Source organism: Pteronotus mesoamericanus, unplaced genomic scaffold (genome assembly GCF_021234165.1).
Source record: "Pteronotus mesoamericanus isolate MK-2021 breed Mesoamerican mustached bat unplaced genomic scaffold, CSHL_Meso_final contig_557, whole genome shotgun sequence".
NCBI lineage: Eukaryota > Metazoa > Chordata > Mammalia > Chiroptera > Mormoopidae > Pteronotus > Pteronotus mesoamericanus.
In genome coordinates, this window is record NW_026555200.1 from 943,079 (window position 1) to 969,138 (window position 26,060).

Below are 26,060 nucleotides of genomic sequence, written 5' to 3' on the forward strand. Positions count from 1 at the left end.
TTGTTGCTATGGCCACTGCTTACTGAGCACTGTTTACGGGTGCCAGGCGTGGTGCTGGGGACCTGGCCGCTCTCTCTCCCTGAGCCCCTAAATCAGGCTGTGGCCCAGGAACCCCGCACCACCACCGGCACCACCTTCCAGGTGCACAAGCCGAAGACCTGGGCACAGCCTTTCTTCCCTCTCCTCACACCCCCCCCGCCCCGTCTAATTCCTACCAGGGGCCAGCCCTGCTCCACCGCACCCCCTAGCTGTATCCCCAAGTCCTCCATGCCCTGGCTCCACCAGGGTGAGGACAGGGGGCACTCACCTCAGTTGCAAATTCGCAGGGGGTGTCAACACGCTCAGACATCAAGAAAAATATTTTAATACAATTTTAAAAAATCAAAAGTAATGCCAAAAAAAAAAAAACACCCACGATGAACAAGTTATGAAGAGTTTAAATGAAGACAGGACCTGACCCTGCCTCATCCTAATCCCGGCCCTTGATTTCCAAAAAAAAAAAAAACAAAACACCTAGCCAGACCAAGTCCATGATTTGCTGATTTGAATTTTTGCATTAAAACATCACTTATCTGGATGATTGGGACTGCTGGCGCCCTAGGTGAGGGCCTCCCTTGCCTCACCGAGTCCCAGCCCCCGCCCCCACCAGCACCTGCCCCGGGCCCCCCACCCCCCGCCCCTCGTCTCAGCAGGGCCCCCGTGCTAAGCTCTGTGCTGGTCTCTCAGTCTCAGTTCACACTCACACGACGGCCAGAAGGATCAGATGATCCTTCCAAAAATATCAATCAGACCATGCCAGTCCTCTGCTCGGAGCCATCCTTGGCTTTTCGCTGCTCTGAGAATAAACTCCAAACCTGGTCCAGCTCACCCACCTTCAGACCTCACCGCCCAGCCTCTCTGTCTGGCTCACGGAGCCGGAGCCGCAGCCCCGCCGGCTGCCCCGGCAGTACCTGTGGGGGCCTCTGCGCTGCTTTGTCTATTTGGAACATTCTTCCCCTGGGCCCTCTGGGGTTGCATCCTTCTTGCCATTCGGGTCTTGGTTGAAATGCCACCTCCTCTGAGAGGCCCTCTCTGACCACCTCATTCTGTTGGCCTGATCTCTGCATCCATTATATCTGACTTATTTTCTGTATAACACACATGGCTCTTTTCTATTTCCTTTTGTTTGCCAGGCTCTTTCCTGTTTCTCTGTAGATTGAAAGCTACCTGAGGGTATGTTGCATGTTTTGTTGCACTATATTCTCAGTGTCCAGCACAGGGCCTGGCACACAGTAGGTGCTCAACGATTATTTGCAGATGGACACGTGAATGGAGGAATGGATGAACTAATGAATAAACTGACATCTCAAGGCTGTGTTCTTTCAGCTACTTAGAGCCCCAGCCTACAGCCCTACCAGCTTTTCTCCTAGGATTTAATTATCTGGGCCTGGGTCCCAGGCTCGCTCCTCCTCCCCAGAGCTTAGATGACCTCATGACCGGGGGAGGGCGATGGGCAGCAGTTGCTCCGGATAAAGGGGCGGGCCTGGCCAGGATGTCAGGGACAGGTGACCAGCGGAGGTTAAGATCACAGATGTCAGAATCAGACAGAGCAAGGTTGCAGTTCCTGGACCCATCCTGACGGGCTGCATCATTTTTACAAAGTCATGTCATCTGTCTGGGCCTTAGGTGGTCCCTGCCTGTGAAATACATCTAGAAACAACTAGGTACAGGGTTCTCATAAATATTAAAACAAGAGAGTGACGGCAGAGCAGCGGGGAAGCACAGTAGATGCTTGACAAACGGGAGGCGTGATGCCTATGGAACGCGTGCCCCCGCACCCCGCCCACGTCAAAGCCGCCTTCTGCCTGGCTCCAGCCCACAAAGGGTCCAACCCACAAAGTCTGGCTCAGCCACTTGGGCATATTCCGGCCTATCTTCTGGGCTGGAGTCATGCCATCAACAGATGAGATCATTGCTATTTGTCAGCTCAAAATAATGGAATTTTCCATTCACTTGACCCAATGAGGGCATCTACGCCCACGTTTTTGGTGAGAAAGCTGACTGCTACGGCAATAAAAAGGCTTGGCCAACTCCATCAGTAAGGAGCCGAGGAGCTGGACCTGGGGCCGGGGCCTCTCCTGCCGTGGACATGGCCTGGAAGTGCTGATGCTCCCAGGAGAAGGTGAGCTCGGCAACATCTGCTCCACTCACCTGCAGGCTGAGGCCCCGGGCGGAGAAGGCGGGGATGCAGCAGGCCAGGGTTGGGCACCAGAAGGGGGCTTTACTCTTCTTGTCCTCGTCTGGACATCGCCAGCCCGGCTGGTTCTCCTCTCCTATAGCAAAAGGAAGGAGCTGGGTGAAGCTGGTCAGAGTCCGAGGACCCGGCAGGCAGGGAGCAGCCGGGGGGCCCAGGGGGCCACGGCAGGCCCAGAGGCCCGGCCTGCACGGCGGCCCAGCCACATGCTGCCCAGCCCCGCCCTTGCCCGTCTGAGATGAAATCCAGCCCCACCCTGTGGTCATGGCCGTGGGTGCCCAGCCAAGGAGCCAGGACACCTAAGGTTTGAGTCCTAGTTTGACCGGCCTTTTGCTTGGCATCCTTGTGCAAATCATCCCAACTCCCTGAGCCTCGATTTCTTCACCTATGAAATAAGGACAATAAAAATGCCTTCGTCCCATGGTTATTATGAGCATCCAATGAAATAGTAGGTGGAAAGGGTTTTCAAGAAGGGTTGAGATGCTAAACTCAGCCCAGGCCCGGCTGCCTCACCCTTAACCTTCCCAAGAAGAGAGAAGGTCATAAACCAGCCAGCACACGAGACGGTTTTGGATGGTAATGGCCTAAGTTCAGGCTGCTTTTCTACTGGATCGTGATGATAATGGTGAAGTGGAAGGCTCTTTCTCCTACTTCCTTTGAAGCAACCCTGAAACCTCCAGGTCCCCCTATCCAGCTGGGCAGAGAAGACCCCAGGGACCTGTTAAAAGCATAGACACCCAGGCCCAGGCCCAGACCCTGGTCTCACATTTGGAGACCTGCGATCATATGTTAAACTGCCTTCTCTTCAGCGGCTCCTTCACAAGGGTCAGGACTCCCTCACAGGCTCCCGCCTCCAGGACGTCCTCCCGGACCACCCCAGCTACAGCGGCCCCCTCCTCTCGGGGCGGGGGGGGGGTTGACCCTGTCTGATTCTCCCCTAGCCTTCACCACAATCTAAAACCATTGTGTCTGCTTTCTTGTTTATAACCCATCTCCATAAGTCCCTAGAATGTAGGTCCAGAGCAGAAGGATCTGGGATATCTCATTCATCACTGTCTCCCCGGCACCCAGCACACTGCCTGCACCAATGAGTGCTCAGCAAACAAGGGCTAAAAGAATGAACGGAAGGAGTGAGCAAGTGAGTGGGTAAGCTAACCTCCATCTCTTCCAAAGAGCTCTCCCCGCTCAGGAGCCCACCCTTACGTGCCACCTGGTGACATGCCACACAATGACCGCCTTCCTGGGCCCCAAACAGCAGGGCTGTGGCGTAGCTAAAGCGCACCTACTGCATGTCCACGCCTCAGGCCCACACTGAGTACAACACGCGTCCCCCAGCTCTGTTTTCACAATAGCCAAGCACAGTGAGGTCATGATTTTCACTTTATGGATGACGAGACTGACACCATCCTAGATGGCCAAGCCCAGCTGGGGACCCAGGTTTGTCTGACCCAAAGCCCAGGTTCTTCATACCAAGCCAGGCAGTCCCCCAGCATCCCGCCCCCTACTGACAGCCATGGGCATGACTGACCCTGGACATGGTGACGCTGGACAATGAGGAGACGGCTCTGCCCCGAAGAGCCAGAGACGCTGGGACACCCCAAGGGAGAAAGGCTGCTTAACAAGGTGACAACAAGCCGAGGGGAGCGAGGAGCTTTGGAGGTGGCAGGAGGGGTCATCGACTGAACTGTGCTGGGAGCAGCCTTCCTACCAGGTGCTAGAGAAGTGGCGCCATCGGGAGGGGAAACCAGGGGACACCAGGAAGGGGCACAAAGTCTGAGTTACCAAGAGGACCAAGTCCTAGATTGTCTGCACAGCACAGGGCTTATAGCCAGCAATTCTGCATTATGCACTTAAAATTTGCTGGGAGGGTACATATTCCACTAATTGTCCTTGTCAAAAAAAAAATAATAGGTAAGCAGGTGGAAGGGAGCTTTTGGATGGGAGGGACTTGTCATGGCCTAGACTGTGCCGACGGGGTCATACTAATCTCCAAACTCATCAAGCCGTGTGCATTTAACATGCATAGTCTTTTGAATGTCAATCATGCCTCAATAAAGTGGCTTTTTAAAAAACACCATTGCTACCAGAGAAAGGTGGCACCTGACTGTCAGTCACAGCAAGAAGAGCTTGAATGAGGGAGCAGGTGTGGAAGTCCTTTGAGAGGTTAAAGACCTTTGCAAACGTCACACATTACTACTTGGCAAACTGCGTCAGCAGAGGCTCCAGTGCCCGTCCCCAGCCGGCTCTCGCGCCCAGCGCGCCTGCTCCCGCAAGCAGTGGAATCACTGGTGGTGAGCTCACTCCCTAAACAGACCCTCTGCCCCACTGGGCCCTGGAGACAAAGTCACATCAAACCTGGCTCCTTCCGCTGAGGAGGAGAGGTCATCAAGGAGAGGACAGCCACGGCACAGGATGGGCACCCCGACGCACACCACGCTTCACAGCTCACAGAGCGGTCCCACACGCTGTCTCATTTCATCCTCGTGGCCACCAGGGGTCAGTGTTTGCACCCCCATTCTACCCTGGGCAAACGGAGGCTGGGGGAAGTCAAAGGCAGGGCGCAGGAGCCAAGGAACTAAGCCACAGGGGCACTTTGCACAGCGCCTGCCATGCAGGGTGATCGCCAAGCCAGCCCACCGGCCTGTGGGGCCGCACACACCTCCTTGGCAGGAATGAAGACGGGCAAAGTTTGAGCGTGTCCCTGCTCTCCAGGAGCTTACAGTCGCGTCCCTCCCCTCTCCTAGGCAGGAGCCCTGCAGAGCACCCAAACCCCACCCCTCGCCAGGTGGCCCCCTGGAGCTCCGTCCGTGCATGTAACTCCCCCAGCACCGCGTCACCCTGACCTCCACTCCTTCCCCCGCACCCACAGCCCATCAAGTCCTGGCAATTTATTAGTATATATTTCTGTAATGATCTGACCTCCTTCCAGATGGTGCCTCCCCTGTCTGCGCCTGGGAACGTTAAAAGAAAATGGAGTTGTGGCTGCCCATCTGCCACTGCCATTGTCCCCGTCACAAAACCAGAGTGGCTGAAACCAAATTAGAAGGCTGTCGCTGCTGAAAATTGAAGGCCCGCTTGGGATAAGTGACATTAAGGACTGGCACCAACGGCAAAGCTGTGATTTCCAAATGGCGTTAAGCTGGGGGGCATTTAGCACCCAGCTCTGCAGCACCCATTGAACACAAGAGCGCCCGTGGGGCCGTGGGGGCAGCTCCGGGCTGGGGGCCCTGTCCCCTCCCGCTCCCCCACCTCCGAGCCCGCAGAACAGCCCTGTAGGCTGCGGGAGCCTGGCTCTGCCAGAAGGGCCCTGGCAGATCCCGACGCAGCCTCCAGCTCAGTGTGGCTGAGCTGGACACTTTACCCCCGTGAGACTGTTGCCTCATCTGGAATATAGAGGAATAATTCCAACCATTTGGAATTGCTGTGAGCACCGAAAAGAATGGATACAACACCTGGCATACCCCAGGCACTCAGGAAATAGTACCCGCTGTGATCATGGTCCTGGAGGGTAAGGGCACTGCCTAATGCTACGCAACAGTGTTGAGTGATACCCACGGGGACGGCACCGCTGACCTGCCCTGCTTCTCTAGCCCCGACTGCCTCCCCAGTGCCTCCCACGTTCAGCGGCTGCATCATGCCTTCTGCCGCTCTGCCCCATGGACAGCCGACTGCGCTTCCCTACCTTCCCTCTCCCACCTCCCAACACAAGCCTAGGAGGAGGCTGGCAGGACCTCAGCACAAGTCCTCTCCAAACATCCTTTCCCTGCAGAGAGACACGTGGCCCCGGTCACAGTCACGCAGCTGGGGTAAAACCCAAGTCTTGCCCCAACGCCACCTCGGCCCCTCCTAGAAGGCAGACCCACTACTTCTGGCCGAGGACTGGGCCAGGTCCCATGCTCAGGGATGGTTGAAGGTTCAAGGACATGAGGTCAGAGTGTCCCTGGCATGCACTCGGGCCATGCTCAGACCTCTGTAACTGGGCCCATCACACGGAGGAGCATTGGGTGTTACTGTGAGGACTGGGGGCTGGAAAACCAACCCAGTCCGAGGCAGCGAAGGAAGGCCTCCAGGCCAAGCCTGTGGGAACATGCCCCTGTGAGCGTGGGATCAGCCCTCCCACAGCCCGCCCTGCCCAAGTGCTGTGGGGGTTAGGAACAGGAGGCCGTGCTGGGAGAGGGGCCAGGCGCCCAGAGGCAGGGATGCTGAGCTTTGAGAGCCACAGGTCGGGGAGACACAAGAAGGGAGCATCCGAAACCCCAACCTCGCCCCTTCCTTCTCTGGCACCTTCCACCTGCAGCCCTTTTCTGGAGCCCACACCAACAGGAAACTGATCGGCAGAGAGGTGGGAGGGTACCGGGCCCGCTCTGCCCCAAGTTAGGCATGACCTTAGGCGGTGAGATGCAGACACTCCTCGGCTAGGAGCTCCTCCCACATGCCAGGTGTCGGCTGTCCCAGACACCCTGCACACACCGACACCCCGTATGTTCACTGGAGACCTGAGATGAGGGCGCTGGTGTTATCCCCATTTTCTGAGGGCAAATCCAAGGCCTCTAGAAGTTATGCCATTTGCTTGAGATCAGAGCTGGTAAGCAGCAGAGTGGGGAACTGAACCCAGGCCATCTGGCCGCTTCCTGGGGCGCTAACATCCCAAAACACAACGGCGAAAGGGCCCCAGGAAGCCTGCCTTTCCCAGAACCACATGGCACAGTGGTGGCCAGGACAGGAGGTGGCCTGGGTCCCCAGATTCCCCAGGTCCCCTGTCCTTCCCAGGGGCAGATCCCGGGCATCCCCACTCCAGCCCTCCCCTTTCTCAGTCTTCAGTGGATTATGATCTCGGCACTGTAGTCAGGGAGAAAGTAAGATATTTAAAAAAATTAATTTTTTTCTGTAAGGAGTAATATCCTTTGTGAATAAATTTTTAAAATATATTCTAACGGGCTCCTGTTATTCTTCCCTCCCCACCAGGCACTGAAGATAAAAAAACAAACTGGCAAAATAGAAGGAACAAATTATTCAAGCCTCAGGGGGACCCAGGCATTCAAATAAGATTTCAAATGACTGTCGTTCCATTAAAACTTTTTGCTGCAGTGAAAACTGTGTAGAGAAAGAAACGGAGGCTGAGCCTCACAGGCCGCTGAGAACTGAGACACCCACAGCAGTGGGCTCCTGTCCCACCACCGCCAAGCCCCACTCAGCAAAGCACCTGGGGTTCCAACCCAGATCCACCTGCCTTTAGGGTGTGTATACAATCAGGGCTTAAGTGTCTGCCAAAGATGCAATCGCTGCCTGGTGGGAGGGGAGCGTGGGGCCGGAGGCCCGGCAGCTGGGGAGCTGACTTAGCCTTTCCTAGGGCCAGAATTCCCAGAGCCCTCCACCAGGGCAGGGAGCAGCCTCTGCTTAAAATCCTTCCTCCACCCTCCGGGTCACCAAGGAACATCCCGCGGAGGCCTGGGCAACATCAGCACCAGATCCAAGAAGGGCCTGGATGAGCAGAAGCCTCTGATCCCGGCTCATCCGAAGCCACAGCCCCTCCACCCGCCCTCCCCGACCTCACAGGCCCTCTGTGCACAGCGCCAGAAGGATTCACTTAAACAGAAGCTGGGCCACACCACCGCCCGGCTCTTGGTGTCACAACAAAAGTTCCCCCTCACTGCCTAAACCTCACCTGGGCTTTCTAGAAGTCGCCGCCCCCCCCTCCCCCCACCTGCCCAATTCACCAGCTCTGGCTACCTCAGGACCTTTGCACTCGCTATTTTCAAGCCTGGACCATTCTTCCCAGAGCTGTGCATGGCTTCAGATGTCACCTCCTCAGACGCCCTCCGTGACAGCACCCCTGACCCCACGCTTGGTGCCGGTCACACCACCTGGCACTACACCCCACGCAGCACGCCCCTCCTCCCACAGATGTGCTCCTCATGTGAAGTCTGCCTGCCCGCCCCCCGATTTTGAGTTCCGTGAGAGCAGCAGCCTGCCTCTCCGTGTTTGCCTGTGCTCCTTTCCCGCACGCCTGAAGTTACTATAGAGACTCAATAAACAGTTTCTTAACTGATGAAGGCCATTGACGAAAGGCCTGACTTCTTTCCGGAAATGTCTCAGAATGTATTCGAAATATATACTTATCTATAAAGAGATAACAGCAGAAACAAGAATGAAAAAGAAATCAGTGCTATCGGCTGGAACCAGCAAATGGGAATCCAGGACATCAGAGGGAATGATAGTTCTGACCAGCAAGGACCTGGGCCTTGCCAAGTCACCAAGAGCACAAACAAAATTATAACTTAGCAAGTGTGGTCTGGCAGACAGAGACTGGCCAGCCCGAGGACGCAGAATGGGCAGGGCTTCAGAGTGGGCCCCGGGAGCCACCGCCCAGCGGCCGCGCCTCCCTGCCGTGTGAGCTCAGGCAAGTCGCTGCACCTCTCTGGGCCTCAGAACCCTCAGCTGTAGAAAGGGGTTCACAACAGACCTACCTCTTAGGGTGACTGTGAATGTGAAATGAAGGAAGTGTGTAAAATGCGTAGAAAAACCCTTGCACAAGGGTGCTCTTTGTAAATGCAGACATCCATTGTTATCTCTATCTTACTAGCGGACGCTCAGGAGGGAAAAAACATAAAGAGATCCTTGGTTGAAATCAGTTTCATCTAACCAGCATCACTTTTTGGTAACAGTTCTGCTGAGCTATAATTCAGCTACCAAAGAAGCCACCCTTTTAAAGTGTGCACTTCACCGGTTTCTAGTATATTAAGAGTTGCACAACCATCACTCCAAAATTGAGATGTGTTTTATCACTCCCACCAAAAAAAAAACAAAAACAAAAACAAAAACAAAAGCCCTTAGCAATCTCTCTCCATTTCCCCCTCCCCCCAGGTCCCTGGCAACCACTAATTTACCTTCTGTCAACTCCCATTGTATTACAGATGAGGAAACTGAGGCTTGGAGAGGGGAAGTGACTTGTCCAAGGTCACTAGCAGAGTCTCAGGACTCAGGACCCTTGAATCCAGCTGTTTCTCCACCCCCTCTCCCCACCTCCGGAGCCTCCTCCCCCTGAGCCTGGATGCCTCCCACGCACACACAGATACTCCCTCCAAGACCCCCCTCTTCCCAGCCTGCCTCCTGAGGCGCTCTGTTTGGGGCATTACTCACGGAGTCCAATCTTGGCCAAGTGCAACCTGTTGACCCAGGAGATCTTGCTCAGGGGGTTGGGGGTGATGAAGACCACCATGAAACTGATGGGGCGGCCGGACCTTCGGTGAGAAGGGCGAGGAGTGTGAGTGCTCGGGACAAGGATCTGGCCCCTACCCCGCCCCCCCCCCCCCCGGCAAGCACCCAGCTCTTCCCTCCCACCGCGTGCCCCGGAGATAGAGTGAGGTCAGCACAGAGCATCAAAGGGTGGCCAGAGAGGCCCGTGGCCCGCCCGGCAAAGCCTCGGTCGTCTGGGGAAGGAGTCCCTCCACCCCCCACGGCCCCAGGAGGAGGGCACCTCCCCCAGAGTGGCCAGGCGGCACTCCAGCCCAGCCCCAGGTGCCTCGGCTTGGGTGCCTAGCAAGGCCAGAGGTGTCTGGCACTCTGTAGGCTGCGACTCGAGAGGCCCTTCCAGGGCTCCACCTGGTCAGCTTCCCAGGGGACCTGTACGTGTCTGACCGGGAGCCTCCGTGAGGGGGAACAAGTCTCACTCGGGTCTGCACCCTGCACCCAGCACATGGCAGCTGCCTAGTAAATGTGTGCTGAAAGGGCACATGGGTGAGTAAAGAAATGAATGAATGGGGTTATGCACAGGCTTGGGGTGGCCGGAGGTCACTGTTGCCACCACACTGTCCTCTCACCTTGGAGCATCGGGGGCTCCTCAGTGTTCTGTGCAGCCTACTCCCCACCACGGGCCATCCCAGCCCCCGGGAGGTGAGCAGGACCAGTGTGAACCTCCATGGTGCAGGGGGAGGAAGGGATGCAGAGAAGGAGAGGGGGGCCACACAACAGGGTGGTCACAGATGTGGCTGGGGCCCCAAGCTGCCGACTCCCCGCCTCAAGTCTCGAGCCCTGCATCTGGTCTCATGGCCCTGCCTCAAACAACCGCGCTCCCCTCTTCCTGTCCTCATAGCTACTTTGCTTGTAACACTCTGTCCCCCACACTGGCCCCCGCCCAGGAGGCCAAAACCTGGGCTCCGAGCCCTTCACTGCGCCATCCTAGGCTTCCCAGTCTGACCCCTTGCAACCCAGCGCTTCCTCTTACTAGGCGGCCCTGGGCCTGTCTGTCACCTAACTCACTGAGTCTCCTCCTCCGCTATTATCCCATTATTAAATGGGATAACAACACCCACCTTCCTGAGCTGCAGAAGGATAGATCCCTGTCCCCACCTCTGCCAGGCTGTCATCAATTTCACAAACAGCCACTGAGGGTCCACGGGGCACAAGCTGCTGTGGGGGCACTGGGGGGCAGGGCAGTGCTGGGGGAGGCAGGAGGGTCCATGAGAGGAGACCCAGGGCCTGGTCCCAGGGAACGGCACTATGTGATATAAGTGGAAAGGACACAGCGCAAATGGAGCCAGCGAACAGCAGAGCGTCCGGGTACCCCAGCAGGGGATGGGCTTACCCCAGGTAGGAAGATGTGCTCCTTTACTCACTCATTCACTCATTCATTCATTCGGCTACAAGCACCTGCCCTGTGCCAAATGCTGTGCAGGGCACAGCCCGCAGTGCGTGCACGCCCGCTCCCGTCACAGCAATGCTCACAAAGAGAAGCGCTCCGGGTGCCCCCTCCGAGCACCCCCGCTTCATCGCAGGCCCCTCCGCCTCTCACTTGTCCGGTTTCCCGGGAAGCAGGAGCCTGAGGCGGCACTTGTTAGCCGAGTGGATCTCCTCCTCCTTCACCCGCATCAGCCTCTGCAGGGCCAGGCACCAGTCTTGAGCCACCGTCATGTTCAGGTTCTGGAATTAAGATGGCCAATGAAGTCACCACACAGCCTGCCAGCTCCCCGCGAGCCGCAGCGGATCCTGCAGCAGGCGGGGCGCCCCAGGGGAGAGACACGGGGCGCGGCCTGCTGCTCCCTCGGCCACAGCAGGAGGCTGGCCCCCCTGAGCTCTGGGCTGTGGCGGGCTGCCCAGCCCGTGGTCCAGACCCCACCCAGCACCCTTGCTTTGAGAGGGACACCCCCCGCTGGCCGGCTTCCTCTGCAGCCTAGGGCCAGGCCAGGAAGGGGCTACAAGACTGACTGGCTATTGTGCAAAAAAAAAAAAAAAAAAAAAAAGGCCCCACAGCCAGGCTCCACTCAAACTAAGCCAGAGCTTCAGCCTGAACCAGAGGCCACACCCCAGCCTTCTAGGTAGCGACAGGAGGCATAACCGCTCCTGCTGCTTGTGGAAATGCAGCGCCAATGCCACATCAGGGGACCAGGCCAGGAGAAGGACCCCCAGCTGTGCCTGCTGAGTCTGGGCACTGCCCGCAGGGAGGAGCCTGAGCCCCCAAGGCCAGCCAGCGCTGCGTACCTGGTAGGTGCCATGCAGCGTGCTGATGAGGAGGGTAATCTGCTCCACCACGGCCAGGTCCTTCTGCAGGTCCTGCAGCTCCTGGAAGAGTCGCGGGGGACCGAAGTACACCTTATCTGAGCAGAGAGAGACCCAGCTCAGCCTCAGGAGCGGGAAGGCGCTAACGAGAGCCCAAACATCCACTCACTGCAAAGCAGAGGCGCCGCCGCCCTGAGGGCATGGCGCCAGGGATGCGGAAAGGAACGTCACCGATCACCCGGCTCCTGTCTACTGGGGGGGGCGCAGATCCAATCACAGGCAAAGCCTAGCACCTGTGATCTGTGCAAAGGGTCAGAGGAGACAGGAAGACTGAGAACCAGCTGTGCCTGCCAGACTTGAGGAGCCTTCAAAGAGCCCGGAGAGTGGCAGGTGCTACTAAAAAGTAGAACAGCATGTGCAAAGGCACTGTGGCTTGAGGAAGCCCATGCGCAGCAAGTTGCTCAAAAACATGCTGAGGACGTACTCTGTGCCAGGTTCTATTCCAGGTGTTAGAGAGACAGCTGTGAACAAGACAGGCAGGGTCCCCGCCCTTATGGAGCTCACAGCCTGGGGAAGGGGCGGCAGTCAACTACAACCACCAACAGCGGAAGGTACTGAGGAGAGCGACATTGGAGCAATCGGACAGTGATGGGGGGTAAGGGGGTCCAGCCCTCTGCTGAGGACACAAACGGAGGGTGGGGGCCATGGGAGATGGGCAGCAAGAGACAGAGCAGGAGGGGCCAGCAGGGCTGGATGGGGAAGTCCTGGAGTACCACGCGGGGGCATCTAGGCTGTATTCTCCAGGTCGTGGCTCCTCAAGCTGAGATCTTATGGAATCCCAGGGAGGGGAGTTGTTTTGGGTTGTCATTTAGACACCTGGACATAGTGACCTTAAAGCCACATTCTGCTGCATAGTCAGGGCTTACGTGGACTTCGGTACCGAGCAGGGCAACTTGAACGGTCACCAATAAGGAGCAAGGAGCAAAGTGGACAGGGGAGGTAGTGATGGCTCATACCAAAAAAAAGGACAGGACAGGCTCTGCAGACACCCCAACACGCAAGCTGGTGGGAAACGCAGGCCACCATGAGGCACCCTGTGCTATGGGTGCAGAGAACTCAAAAGAACCTGCCCCGTAGGAGGCCACATCCACATTGTGAGCAGTTTGGTTCCAGCAAAACATCACCCATCATGAGAAATTAATGCTGTTCATTTGAATTTTATTGTTTTGTAGCTTCATTTTTATCCCATTTGTGATTTTTGTTTTAGTTTTATGGTTGTTCAAGGGGTATGAGCATAAGGAATCTATTATACCTAGTCTTATATTTGCACACATTTGAATAACAATATAATAAAAAAATCATTCACAGCCAACTGGGGTTCAACAAGAATTTCTTTCTTCCCCCTTAAAAGGAGCCCTGAAATTGCTCTCATTTCAGGAATGCAGCCACAGACAAACTGCTGCTGAAGGAGGGTCCCAGGGTGAGGGCAGAGCAGGGGGGAGTGGAGGAGAGCCTGGGCTGAAGGGGGCTCCAGGGCCCTCCCCAGGGAGGCTTCTGGGGACAGACAGCCCTTCCAGCCTCACAGACCCGGGGAAAGAGGCGCAGCATCTGGACGTGGGCGCCGCTGTCTGGCCCAGCCCTCCGAGGGCTGCGAGAGCGAGTGATGCAATCGCCCTAATTTCCAGAAGTACCAACAGCCCCATGAGGCAACCTCCAGGGTCAGGTGATGGACAGAGGCCCGAGTCCGACACCGAGCCGGAAGATGGGGAGAGGGGGTGCAGCCAAGCACCTTCCGGCCAAGTCCTCCTTTCTGCAGGGTCGGTCACTTCCGCACCCTCAAGTCATTCAACAACTGTTTGCTAACACCACCTTAGACCGGCTCCAGGCAGGGCTACAGTCACGCCAAGGGGCAAAACAGCAACCAAGACAACTAGGCTGGAGAGCGTCTGGGGGGGCAGCGGGAAACAGGACCTGGTCCCATCCAAAGGGATTAGAAAAGGCTTCCTGAGGAGGGGCCACCGGAGCTAGGATGAGCCCGTGCAAGTAGACAAAAACAAGACGGCAGGAGCATGCTCAGGGAGAGGGCGGAGGCAGGAGAAGACCCCGGCGCAGGAGGGGCCTCCTGCCCCCCAGGAACCGAGAGGCCAGTGTGGCTGTGCCTGGGGATCGACAGGGCGGAGCGGGCTGAGGAAGGGCAGCAGGCACCTCCAGGAAGGGAACTTCATCCTGAGACCCGGGGAGGCCACTGTGACCCATGCAGACCTGACCTGCATTTTGAAGAGTTGGCTCTGGGGATGGGTACAGGGTGGACAGGAAAGGGACAAAGGTGGAGGACAGGACAGCAGCCAGATCACTGAGCGCAGTGATCTCAGGCACCATGCAGACAGAAGTGCACAACAGAGAGAGGCCACCAAGCGTCACGCCCGAGGAGTCATTCTCCTCGCATCCCAAAGAGTCTGAGGGGATCACTGGGACAGGGGAAGGAGGCCCCGGGCAGGGCCAGGCAGCCCTGAGCCTGGTCCCTGAGGATGCAGGGGGCAGGGTGAGTGTCACGGGGGCACATCACTGTCCAGAGGGGCAAACGGGAGCACAGAGAGGAGGTGACACCTGCCCACGTCACACAGGGAGGCAGGCAATGGCCAGGCAGGGACTGGAAGTCACGCTTTCCAACTCAGAGGTCATTGCCTGTCATGCACGTGTGGGTGCATGTGGGTGCATGAGGGCACATGGGACTGTGGGGGGCCGGCCGTGCTGTCCAGGATGTGGGCTGGAGGCCTGACTGCAGGAAGTACATGGGCACCTGGAGGTTGGGCTGTGGGTATGCATTTGTGCACAGTGTGGGGCTGCAAATCATCAAGAACCTCTGGGCCAAGCCGCCCACTGGCCTGGGGGTCCCCAGACAGGCAGTTAAGCCTGGGCAGACGCTCCCTGGGCAGCTGCCCGGCGGGTACTCACTCTGAGCCTGGCCCGCGGCGGAGGCCCTCTTGGCGCCGGCGTGCTGGATCAGCACGTTGTCCTTGTCGTAGGAGCCGCCCTCCTGGCCCGCCTCCACCACCTGCACCTGGGGCAGTGCCGTGTTCCACTTCACCACGTACTTGGGCCCCAGGGGCACCAGGCTGCTGATCTCCAGCTGGCCCCTGCCAGGACGAAGAGAACGAGGCCTGTGTGCCGGCGCACCCCAGCCCCGGGGCCAGTCCCAAGCGCCACTTCTCAGCACACCAGCTCAGCCAGGCACCTCACAGCCCAAGCACGACACCTCAGGCCCAAACCAAGCCGGGCGGGGCAGGGAGCTATCGATGAGGCGAAAGCACCAGGCACCCAGGGCCCAGCCCCAGATGCAGCATCACGTGCCCCCCCCCTCAGTGACCCCAAGCCCCTACCTGTGGTTGGCAGGCCTGAGGAAAGACAAGAAGGAGGAAAACGCCATTACTGTTACTGCATGGTTTCTACAGGGGATGAGACTGCTGGGGGCTGGCCTCTGGGACGGGCCAGTCATGGGCGGAGGGGACCGCACAGAGGGCCTTCTTCCAGCACGGGCACTGGCTTTCTCTCGCCTGTCCCCACAACGGCACTTCTAGGAAGCTCGTATTATTCTGGACGAGGACACTGATGCTCAGCTCACACGACTTACCCCAAATAACCCAAACTGATCCCCGCAAAGAGGGCCACTAGCATTCCCATCTCACTTTGACACCACGCTCGGTGGGCAGAGCGGGCGTGGGTCAGATAGGGTGCCTACGGCATCAATGGGGCTTAAAGTCGCAGTGGCGAGAACGTGAGTGAGTGATCGGGGGCAGAGGCTTCCTTGCCGGAGTCCCCTACCAGGGCTGGGTCTTGTCCACACCTGTGAACTGGCACCGAGTAAGGGCTCAATAAATATTTGGCAGATTAATAGTGTCCAAGTTCCCAAAACAACCCTGCTCGCTCCCTTCCTAGGGCACGGGATCCACAACCAGGGACGATCCCCAACTCCGCACCGCACCACGGCCATGGCCGTGGGCCGGGCTGCCCAGCCGATCCAGGCACGGGTCTACGTCAGGCTCCGCGAGAGCCCTGACCCCACGTGTGTTCCAGGCCCGGGATAAACGTTCAACTACGGGTGACTGCTTTCCCTCTTGTATCTGGGTTATTGTGGCCACACTGTTGTCCCGTGACATTTTCAAAAGTGCTGTTAAAAACTGAGAGCAGAGATTTTCCTGCACGGGTGGGTAAGAGCCCTGCTGGGAAGGTCCCAGGGCCCAGCTAGGGATGCAGGCGAGTGTACCAGCTGACGGGGACGGTGAAGAACAGCAGAGCACGAACCCCATTAGAGGGGACACAGGACCCAGCTCCAGGCTTGTGTGGCCCCGGAATGTGGGGTCTTCGCATTTTCAGGAAAAGTCAAAGGGCCCTATTTTTGCGGGAACCCTCTATGTGAATCGAACAAACGATTCCTGAAGGCCACATGCAGCCCATGGGACATGCGTCTGTAGACTGGTCTAGAGAATCACCCCCACCCCATCCAGGGCTCCAACTCTTTTGGGCACAGCCTGGCAACCTAGCTCTGGGCATTTCTACAACCTCTGACCCAGAACCAGGACACGAGACTCCTGCGGAAGGAGAGGCTCTGGGCTGTGGGGAGAGAGGCACAGCCTCAGCCTGAGAAACAGGGAGATGTGGCCTGAGGAAAAGCTGAGTGAACTAAAGCAGCTAAAATTTGGGCTGGACACGAAGAATACACTCTTGCATTTCAACAGGGTAAAAACTCAGGAGGCTGTTAGGTGACCAACAGCAGAGTTTCAAAACAGACCGCACTGCACAATGGACAGCTGTCACCCAAAACCTGGAGGTGGCCCCCAGTGACCTCTCCAGGTACTTCCTAGCCCTGGAGACCGGCCACAGGGCAGGACAAGAGGGATGGGAGAGAATTCCGGTGTAGCAGAGACTGAGTTCAAGACCCTGTCCCAGAGAGGCCAGGCAAAGGACTGGGGACAGGACAGAAATGGACCCCCAAGGAGGGATGACAGCCCGGGCCCACTTACTTGAAGTTGATGTTGGCACAGACCAGCATGTCATTGAGCAGGAAGACCCTGCGCTCCTTGGACTTGATCAGCTGCCCGCGGTCGCCGTACACGGTCTCCGTCAGTGTCTCACAGAGGAGCAGCTGCCTCTGGCCCGAGGTCAACAGCTGGGGGATGGGGACAGAGGAAGGTCAACACCAACAAGCATGCAGGCTGTTACCTAGACATCCCCATGCCAAAGACCCAGAACTCTCCGGCTCCAGGCTGACTGAGGCTGGCAGACACAGAGGGTAAGGCGGGGCCGCACTCTCGACCTCCAGGGAGATGGGAGGCGCTGGGAGGACCACACACACACTGGGTCCCCTGGCCACCCGCCCCGCCCAGCAGCCAGCATCCTCTCCTTCTCAGGTGAGCCGGCCCCTGGCAGCCCATCCCAAGGCAATCCCACGTGACCAGCACTGCCAGGGATGCAGGCTCCCGAGCCACAGGGTGCTCCTACCCTGGCTCCCCGAACACCAGCTGGGACACCATCTGGCAGGTCTCCACACTTCATCTGTCAAGTGGGGTGACGACCTCTATGGCTCAGGTCACCAAGTTAAAGCAGGAGCAGAGCTGGCCACAGGACTCACCACGCTTGGGACAAGAGGAAATTGTGGCTCACGTTCAAAAGTTATCAAGAATTTCAAGACGGCGACAGCAGAGCTTTAAACCCAGTGCGGGGCCCTGCTGAGCGCTGGCCCTGTGTGACAATACAGGTGGCACACCCCAGGAGCTGACCCAGCACATGGCACACGGGGGACACTGCCAGACCGCAGCTGTCCCCGCGTCTGCTGCCCATGACAGGACTCGCCATGAGGAAGCGTGGCCTCACGCAGGCAGTCGCCCTGGCCTGTTGAGCTGCCTCGGCCGGTCTCACCCTTGGAAGGGCTCCCAACAGGGTCAGGCAGCTCTGCTGATCAGTGAAGCGACCCTCTGAGGTAGCCAAGGCCCTTCAAGCCTCAGGCATCTCAGCAGGCGTTTGCTAACCTCAGGCTGAACACCAAGGACCCCCTTCCAGCACGGGAACCACCATCCAACCCATGACCCCTCTGAGAAAACATCTTCTTATCAACAGGGCTATTTGGAGTGGCAGCGGGGAGTGGGGGGGATTGTCAGTAAAATTCATTCCCAAAACCCATGGCTCTGAGGACAAGCGTTATCCTCCCCTTCTCCCCATCCTCCCTAGGAAAAGGCAGAGCACCCCAAACCTCTCCTGGGAAGAAAGCCTTTTCACTCTCTGAAGTGTTGACGAGTGTCTCACGTCCACAGGGAAGTCCAAACAGCACAAAACCCCACAGTGTGCCGGGCACTGTACTCGGCACTAAATATTCCACCTGCCGCTTCGCTGGCTCAGCAGTCCCCAGGCCACCCCCGTCCCCAGAGGGGGGAACTGAGTTCCGGAGGTGAAGGGGCTTGTGGAGACCCAGTCTGGATGAAGCCAGGCCACATGCACTGTCCCTCCAGCTCCTGGCTGGGCCACAGGACTCAGGGGAGGCCCCGCTGCTCCTAATACAAGGAGATTTGGGGTTCCTCGGGTTCCCCCCACAGCTGCTAACACCGAGCGCCTCCATCCCACTAGTTCTACCAACAAGCTGCCCACCAGCTCGCGACCACGTGACTCAGACCCTGAGGACGCGGGCCCCGTGGAAGGCTGCCGAGTGTGCCATGACCCACAACTTGGAAGAGGAAAGTCCCTGGGCTTCTGGAAACCGTCTCTCCACTCCTTAGGCAGATTTTTTAAAAAACCAGATATTGCACAAACATCCCCCTGGAGGGTCCTGAGCAGGCACATTTTGAAATAGCCACAAGGTTCCGTTTGGAGCACACCCAGTTTCATTTCCGCTTTCCCCTGGGTGGTGGACAAGAGAAAATCACTGGCATGGCCTCAGAACTGGCTGAGACTGCCCCAGGGGCCCTGGCGGGAGCGGGGGCAGTGGTGGCAGCCACCACCACCACCACCACTCTCCTCAAAACCTCCACACATACCAAACACGCCTCCCGCCTGACAGGCGGAGAAACAGGCCCAGAGCCTTCAGCCCCTTGCCAAGCATCAACTGCTTTTCCTCTCACCTCCAGCCAGCGACCCCCACTCCTTACTCCCCTGGTCCCCACTAGGGACAGGCGGCTCCTCCCCGAGTAACTGCTGTGGAAAGGGGCTTCCTTCTCCCAATCACCCCGCCCCACTGCGGCCACACAGGTGTGTGAGCAGAGGCAAGAGAAACCGCGCTGGTTACAGAAAAGGAGCTAAAGGAGAGGACAGAAGAAGATGCTCCAGAATGCAAAGACCATTGGGTACCAGCACAGGCAACCATGGCTGAGCTGAAGTCTTTTTCTCCAGAGATATTCCAAAATAGAAGGCTTGTGTGTTATTGAGGGTATCCTGCCTGGAGGCGGGGAGGGGGCGAGGGGTGGCTCCCAGCCTTCACGCCCACCTTGAGGAATCCTGGATGGGGACGTCCCCATCTGTCTTCTACAGACAGATGTCTTCTTCCTCTGGCCACAGGACTCACCATGCCTGGGGCAAGAGGAAATTGTGGCCCACGTTCAAAAGTTATCAAGAATTTCAAGACGGCGACAGCAAAGCTTTAAACCCAGTGCGGGGCCCTTCTGACAATACAGGTGGCACACCCCAGGAGCTGACCCAGCACATGTGCTGGCACAGGAGGAGAGATTCCCAAATCTCTCCTCCTGGAATAGGCAAAGCAAACCCAGATGCCTGTGGGGCCCGCAGGCAGCCTCCCTGGGGAGACATGGGTGGGCGCTGAGGGGACCGGGCAGGTGTAGGCAGCTGGGCCAACGTGCTAGCTCTTCCAATCCTTCATGAGGGTCCACGAGTCTTAATTTTACAGGATATCTCTGCATTTTCAAATGTTGGCAACTAATTCCATGTTCTCAGAAACTACTGTGTAGGCCCAAAACCACAATGTGCAGCCTGAATTTGGCCTGAGGTGGGGGAGTCTTAAGATGTTGGCCCCCCCTCGTAACTTAGAATTGCAAGGGATGTTGCAAACTGCCTTGTCCCAGCCCGGCTTTGCAGGCTGTGGTAAAGATCAAAAATAGCAGTGTGGGTTAGAGAGCATCATATACGGTAAAGTATGGTCCACACGGAAAGGGCTGCTGTCTCCCTGGCAACGCTTCCTGTACTATTAGAAAATTCCATCCACATGGCTGACCTTTCACTGGCCTTAGTCACTGGCCTGAGTTCTGCTTTCAGGCGCACAGAGCCAGAAGGCTCCCGGGTTCCACCCCCACGCCCCACAGAAGATTCTGAATGCTTCCCTATGACTCCACATGACGTCCCTTCCCTGAAGAAGAAGGACCCATGTTCTCACCAATGTGCCTGGGGCAAGGCCACCTCGCCCTGAACCACCTGGGCAGGCCTCCGCCCTCTAGGGAGTGAAAGGAGGAGGAGCCCGGGGCGCGGATCTGGGCACGGCTGCGTGGGCTCTGGCGGGGAGTCAGACCTCAGCCTTTTGGTGCACAGGACAACGCTCCAACCAACTAGGCCACCTGGCAAGGGCCCTGGCTTTGTATTTTATAAACAGAGGTCTCTACAGGTTCATCTGAAAGTCTTTCCAGACTTTTTTTGGTAGAATCTTCCTTAGTTGCAACCCCAAAACACAGCATGGATTTTTTGTCTTTCCTCTTCATTAAAAATAACACTGATAACAACAATTGCCACCTTCCATTAAGGACTCTGGGCCTGTGGCTTTGCTGGTGCCCTCATTTGCCCCTGGGGGTCAGACGCCCTTGAGCGCTCCTTTCAGTGGGAGCAAGGGAGGTTCAGAGAGGTTCTGTGATTCCCCTGAGGCCACACAGTGAACACCAACAGCAATATCTCGATTCTAACCCAAACTCTGACACCAGGGCCCACTCATTTAAGCACAATTCTAGGCTCTCATTTCTTCTATCTTTACTGGTAATTACAAGGGTGAAAAAATGAGCTTTTCTCCTAAAGTAACATGAACAATAATCAATGTGGAGGTCTAGTTGACTTTTAATCCTCTAGGTAAGGTCTGTGGGCTCAGACAGAAACAAGGAAGCCCCGCCTTCAGGGAACACTGCCCCCTAGTGGTGGCCACAAGGCAGGAGGCGGAGAGACATGTGATGAAGGCCGCAGAACAGGTAAGGGTACGCACCTTGTTGAGGCTGCTGCGGTCGCTGACGCTCTTGGTCAGCTGCTGGATCTCGGCCACCTGGTCAGCCAGCCTCTTCTGCTCGTTGAGCTTCTCGGCCAGCGTCTCCAGCTCCGTGAGGGCCAGCTGCAGCGAGAGCCTGTCCGGGTGGCCCCTGGGGGTATTCTTCAGCATGTCCTGAAGGGCCCAGAGAAACCCAGAGCTGAGAGCCCGTACCCAGCAGGCCCTCCCCTCGCTGGGTGGGGTCAAAGCTTAAGCCCCCACACCCCCTACAGAGACCATGTCTGAAAGGTTCAGCTTGCGGCCAGGACAGGTTGCACATGACATACAGCATGGCCTCAAGAAACAAAATGAATGAAAAAAGAAACAAAATAAACATGTGGACCAATCCCTGATTCACCGATCAATGGTACACTGACAGCCCACTCCCGTGGCTGGCTGGCAGCTCTGAAGACAGAAAGGAGGATGCTGCTGAGGCCTGAGACTGGCAGCCCTCCTTCCCACTGGGGGCCTGTGGTGTGGGGGGAGATGTCCCAAGCTCTGGAGACCCTGTGGTATGGGGGGAGGCCTCATGCTCCCTGGGAAGGCTGAAGTGGCCCCGGTCTGCTCACCCCTTGAGCATCTCCTCCCTGCCCAGAGCCCACAGGCCCTAGGATTCCACAGGCCTTCATTCCCTTCCCAAATCCTGGGCTCACCCACCACCAGCCACTCAGAGTCCTACACCGGGGATGTGGGAAGTACGCTGTATGATCTGATCGGCTCCACTCCAGGAGTGAAGAAAGAGGGGGGCAGGGGCACAGGCAGGGCCCCGCCCACAGCCCACAGTAGGTAGCGGGTTGCAGATGACGGGTGAGAAGCCCCCATCCCACAGGGCTCGCGCCCTGCAGGCCAGTGGCTGTCGGAGCCGCGGCAGGTACCTGAAGCAGGAGGATGAACTGCGGGAACCTCTGGATGGGCTTCACCATCAGCCCGTAGAGCGTGACGCGGTCGGGGCTACACACCTGCCGCCGCTGTTGAAGACGAGGCGGAATCATTCGCTGACCCTCTGCAGCGAGGCCCCAGCGCCGGGGGTGCAGATGCCGCCCAGCCTGGGCTCCTCTCCCCGGGCCCAGGACTCTGCTCAGCCTCGGGCCTGAGAGAAGAGCCAGGGGAGGGGAGGGTCTCTGGTCCTGCGGCAGGGGCTCCCTGCCACCACGGGGTCCCCACACAGCCCCCCTCTCCCTGGGAAACTAGAGCCATCATGTTAAGGTCTCTGGACTAAAAGCATAACTGGGAAATTCAGCAATTCATCGCAGAGGTCTGCTCTACTCTAGAAGTAGCCAAGACAGCCATTCCCTCCTCTTAAACTAAAGCAGCCAGGTCCAGGCCAGGATGAGGGGTGGGCACAGGGGTCTTACTGTCCCGCTTCTTGCTTCTGTTTCCGCCACTTGGTCCACACACCTGTCACCTAGACCCTGGTTCCCATCCCTGGCAAGCAGACTGCTGCCACAGCCTCTCCACTGTCCCCTACTTCCATCTGCCCCAGCCCCAAACCCTGCAGCAGCTCCTTTGCCTGAAATCCAACGTCCTGCAGGTCCAGAACCACCCACGCCGAACTCAGCTGCCTCTGGGCCTTCCCTCCTGGGACTCCCCACAGGCACCCAGTGCTCCCAGGGTCCAACCAGACTCGCCCGACCCCATTCTCCTGCCACTGACCTTTGCTTTGCCCCACCACCCCTGCCCCGCTTACCCCCCTCCTCCATCTCCGCCTGTTACAACACCGCCATCCCCCCAGGACCCCTGGCAGATGGCCTCTTGGATCGGGGCAGTGGGTTCCTCAGCTGAGGCCCCGGCTCCTGGCCCACCTGAACCCTCCACTAGACAGCACCCTCCCTGCCGGGAGAGTTTCCATGTGACTTGCCTCACTGTGCACCCCAGGAAATCGGAGGGAGCCTGGCCACAGCTACACAAGGCCTTCGGTCCTATCACCTCTCGTCTCCCACATGAGTCCCAAGGTACCCCTTTGAGAAATTCTCCTGGTCCTTTTACAGATAAGGAAAGGGGACAGCCCAGCAACACCCTGAGCTACACCTGGAGACCCACCCAAGCCCAGCCCATCAGAGGTGAGGCCCCAGCACTGCTAGGTCTCCCCACGGCAGGCCCACCGCCCCCTCACCCCTCCTCGAGTGTCGCGGGCCTCCCCTTCCACCTGGCAAAGCCCAGGGCCCCGTGAGGCTACCTGACACTATAATAACTCGTTATTACCCTCCTGTTGGGGGGCAGGAGGAACCCACCATCTTCCCATGGGACTGGGGGTGCCCCAAAGGGAAGAGAAGGTGTCCAGGCCAAAGCGATGTGATCCCTGAAACTGGGCTAAAATCCCTGCTCTCTCCTGAGCAGTCCCCCTGCCCCACCACGGCCTGCACCCCCCTGAGAGGGGCCCCGGACCACCGCCAGGCCCACCTTGAGGAACTCGAGGAAGGAGGGCTTGGTGAGACAGGCCTTCTTGATGATGGACATGGCGTTGGTGAAGTTGTTCACGTAGTCACTGTACACGTCTAGCACCATGGACTTCGAGAACTGAAACAGGCATGGGTGTGGCGAGGGAGGGTCACGTCGACGTGAAGGGGGGCTCTGTATGCCCCACCCACGCTCCCTGCACCACAGCTGCTCTGACGGCACCCCCTGCGGGACCTCAGCGCCCTGAGGTCAGGAAATCTGTCACCAGCTGAGGGGAGAAAACCAGACTCAGAGAGGTTGCGGGGGGAAGAGGTGGTGATGTGAGCGCCCGACGCACCTCCTGCCCTGGAAGCCCTGGCCCACAGTTGAAGGGGTGCAGGTATGACACCCCTGTTCTGTATGTACTTACTGCCTCACCACTCCCAGGAAAAAAAACTCCCCTGGCACGGGCTCCTGACCCCAAACCCACTGGACATACTGATCAGGGGGTCAGATCTTAACTGAGCGCTCAGCTTCTCAAAACGATACTCTTTCTTTTAGCTGAACCCAATTATCTAAAACAGATCAAGGTGGAGGTCCACCGACGTCACCCTCCTTTGCTCCATGATGCTCTCCAGGGCCCACAGACTTCAGTTTGAAAAACCACCGGTCCAATGCACCCCTCATTCCACAGAGGGAACCAGGGCCTGAGGGGCCCAGAGCTGCCAGACACGGCGAAGCTGAGCTGGGACCAGGCCAGGCTCCTGGAGTATGACCAAGTACGCTGCGTAGGTCCTGGCACCCTGAGGTGTCCTCTGGGGCCCAAGGCACGGTCCGTCTGAGCATCGCATGCAGAGGTCACCCCGGGAGTGCTTGGCAGGGGAGCTTCAGGCCACTGGGGGCTGCCCACAGTGGCCGGTCTCCTGGAGGTCACCAGCACCACGCCTACAGACATCTCCAAGGGCATGCTGGGCACTAGAAGGTGTCGCCCCCAGCTTAGACCACAGGGCATATTGGGGCCTTCCACCCTCCGATCCCACTGACTTGGATGCAGCGACCAGGCAGAGGCCAGAGACTGGCCCAAATGACCTCAAGATCCGGCAGGCGGTGGTTTTTCCCTTGCTGGACCAGGGAAAGAGAGTTTGGGGATACCTACCGAAGCCACGAAGAGGTCCCCAATCTTCTCGGTGGAGTCCCACTCAGCCACGCGGGAGGACAGGGCGATCTGGAACATGGAGTGGCAGTGCAGGATCTCCTTCACGCGGAAGAACACCACCTGGCACTTGCGGACGCTCAGCACCTTGGGCTCCATCTCCATCAGGGGGTTGCGGTAATCCTGCCGGGGACGGGCCGGGGTGAGCTCCCCACGGCCGGGCCACAGCCCCTCACCCACCCGGGGCAAGACAAGTGAGAACTCGGGGGGCCACGGGTGGACCTTCCTATAGCAGGGAGCACGTATCCCTCACTCCTCACTCACCTGTCTTCTAGGAGGACCTCCCTGCATGTAAGCCCCCGGACCCTCTGTGCCCACCCACAACCCACCCCTGTGACTCATGCGTGAAGCTGGATTGGGAGGAAAACGCCTGCCCATGAGGAGCTCCATGGAGTCAGCCCCCAGGCCAGGCTGGCCAAGCTGGGCTCTGACAGAGCGGTGGCAGGGACGTCCCAGCAGGCTCCCCTGGCCCTCAGACCAAGGGCCGCATGCCCCAACCAGCTTTGTCAGAAACACAGGATATCCTCGTCTCCACCTGCCTGAGGTCAGGGCTCCCCTCTGCGGCTCCCGCCCCAACCATTCCCTTCCCTGCTGGCCCACAACGTCCCAGCAGATTCATCTTTCAGGAATGCCAAGGACAGACCAGCTGGGTATGCCTTAATCAAGTCACGTGACCACCTAGCGATCCCCTGGGCATCTGAAGGAGAGAGAGGATGTGCCCTCCTCCCCACCTCTGGGAGCTCCAGGATGATGGGAAGGCGGCCCAGTCGTGGAGGGGCGGGGGTGGGGGACAGTTTCCAGATTAATGCCGAAGGTACGGCCCCTTTCCTGCCCTGGACTCTCCAGAACAGCCCTCATTTCACAGAACCCCGACTTTATTTCAGAAAACACAGTCCTCCTGTGAACACCAAGGGCCCCCTCCCCTTAAAACTGCCCACAGTCCCCAACTCCTTGCAAAGTGTCCCTGTGGGGCCCTCCCTGCCCTTTCCCCAGAGGCCCCAGGGTCATACCTGGAGCACCCGCTTCAAAGACTCCACGTAGCTGCCCTCACTCTGCACGATGGAGCCCAGGATGTGCCTCCGGACAACCTGCTCAGGCCAGAGAGCGCGGTCAGTGCCTGCGCCAACCACGGCACAGAGTCGGCACAGAGCCCGCACTGGCTGTGGCAGAGCCCCAGGAGACGCCACGCCCAGAGGAGCTGACAACCGAGGGACAGAAAGGGCTCTTCCCTCCCAGAGCCCTCTCCTGGGACCACTGGGGCCTGGAGGGCCCGCGTTCCCTTCCAGGGCGCCTGCCCACACCAGAGAAACGCCCGTGCCTCCCAGTGCAGAACGGTGCGGGGGCCCTGGGACTCTAGTCCTGGCCTCTGCTCGCACACTTCCAGGGATAGGGGAATCACCACCTAGCCTCTGGGGGACGGTGGCCTCCTCTGTCTTGGAACAACTTCGGTAGAAAAGTCTTTCTTGGATGAAACTGAAATCCCTGCTCCCACAACTAGTAGATCCAATTCCTCCCCAACACGGCAG

General features: G+C 58.1%; 1 protein-coding gene across 2 annotated transcripts in view; it reads right to left on the reverse strand.

The window, feature by feature from the left end:
- The window catches only part of ARHGEF10L (Rho guanine nucleotide exchange factor 10 like), a 140,735-nt gene that overhangs the window by 40,762 nt on the left and 73,913 nt on the right, over positions 1 to 26,060 (reverse strand). For both annotated transcript variants that reach the window (XM_054579670.1, XM_054579671.1), the window contains 12 exons: positions 25,545 to 25,622; positions 24,478 to 24,657; positions 23,346 to 23,462; positions 21,821 to 21,913; positions 20,907 to 21,080; positions 16,750 to 16,895; positions 15,109 to 15,123; positions 14,684 to 14,865; positions 11,711 to 11,826; positions 11,025 to 11,152; positions 9,374 to 9,474; positions 2,191 to 2,312 (listed from right to left, as the gene is read on the reverse strand). In XM_054579670.1, the coding sequence (XP_054435645.1) occupies positions 2,191 to 2,312; positions 9,374 to 9,474; positions 11,025 to 11,152; positions 11,711 to 11,826; positions 14,684 to 14,865; positions 15,109 to 15,123; positions 16,750 to 16,895; positions 20,907 to 21,080; positions 21,821 to 21,913; positions 23,346 to 23,462; positions 24,478 to 24,657; positions 25,545 to 25,622 (1,452 nt within the window). The remainder of the gene's footprint in view (positions 1 to 2,190; positions 2,313 to 9,373; positions 9,475 to 11,024; positions 11,153 to 11,710; positions 11,827 to 14,683; positions 14,866 to 15,108; positions 15,124 to 16,749; positions 16,896 to 20,906; positions 21,081 to 21,820; positions 21,914 to 23,345; positions 23,463 to 24,477; positions 24,658 to 25,544; positions 25,623 to 26,060) is intronic.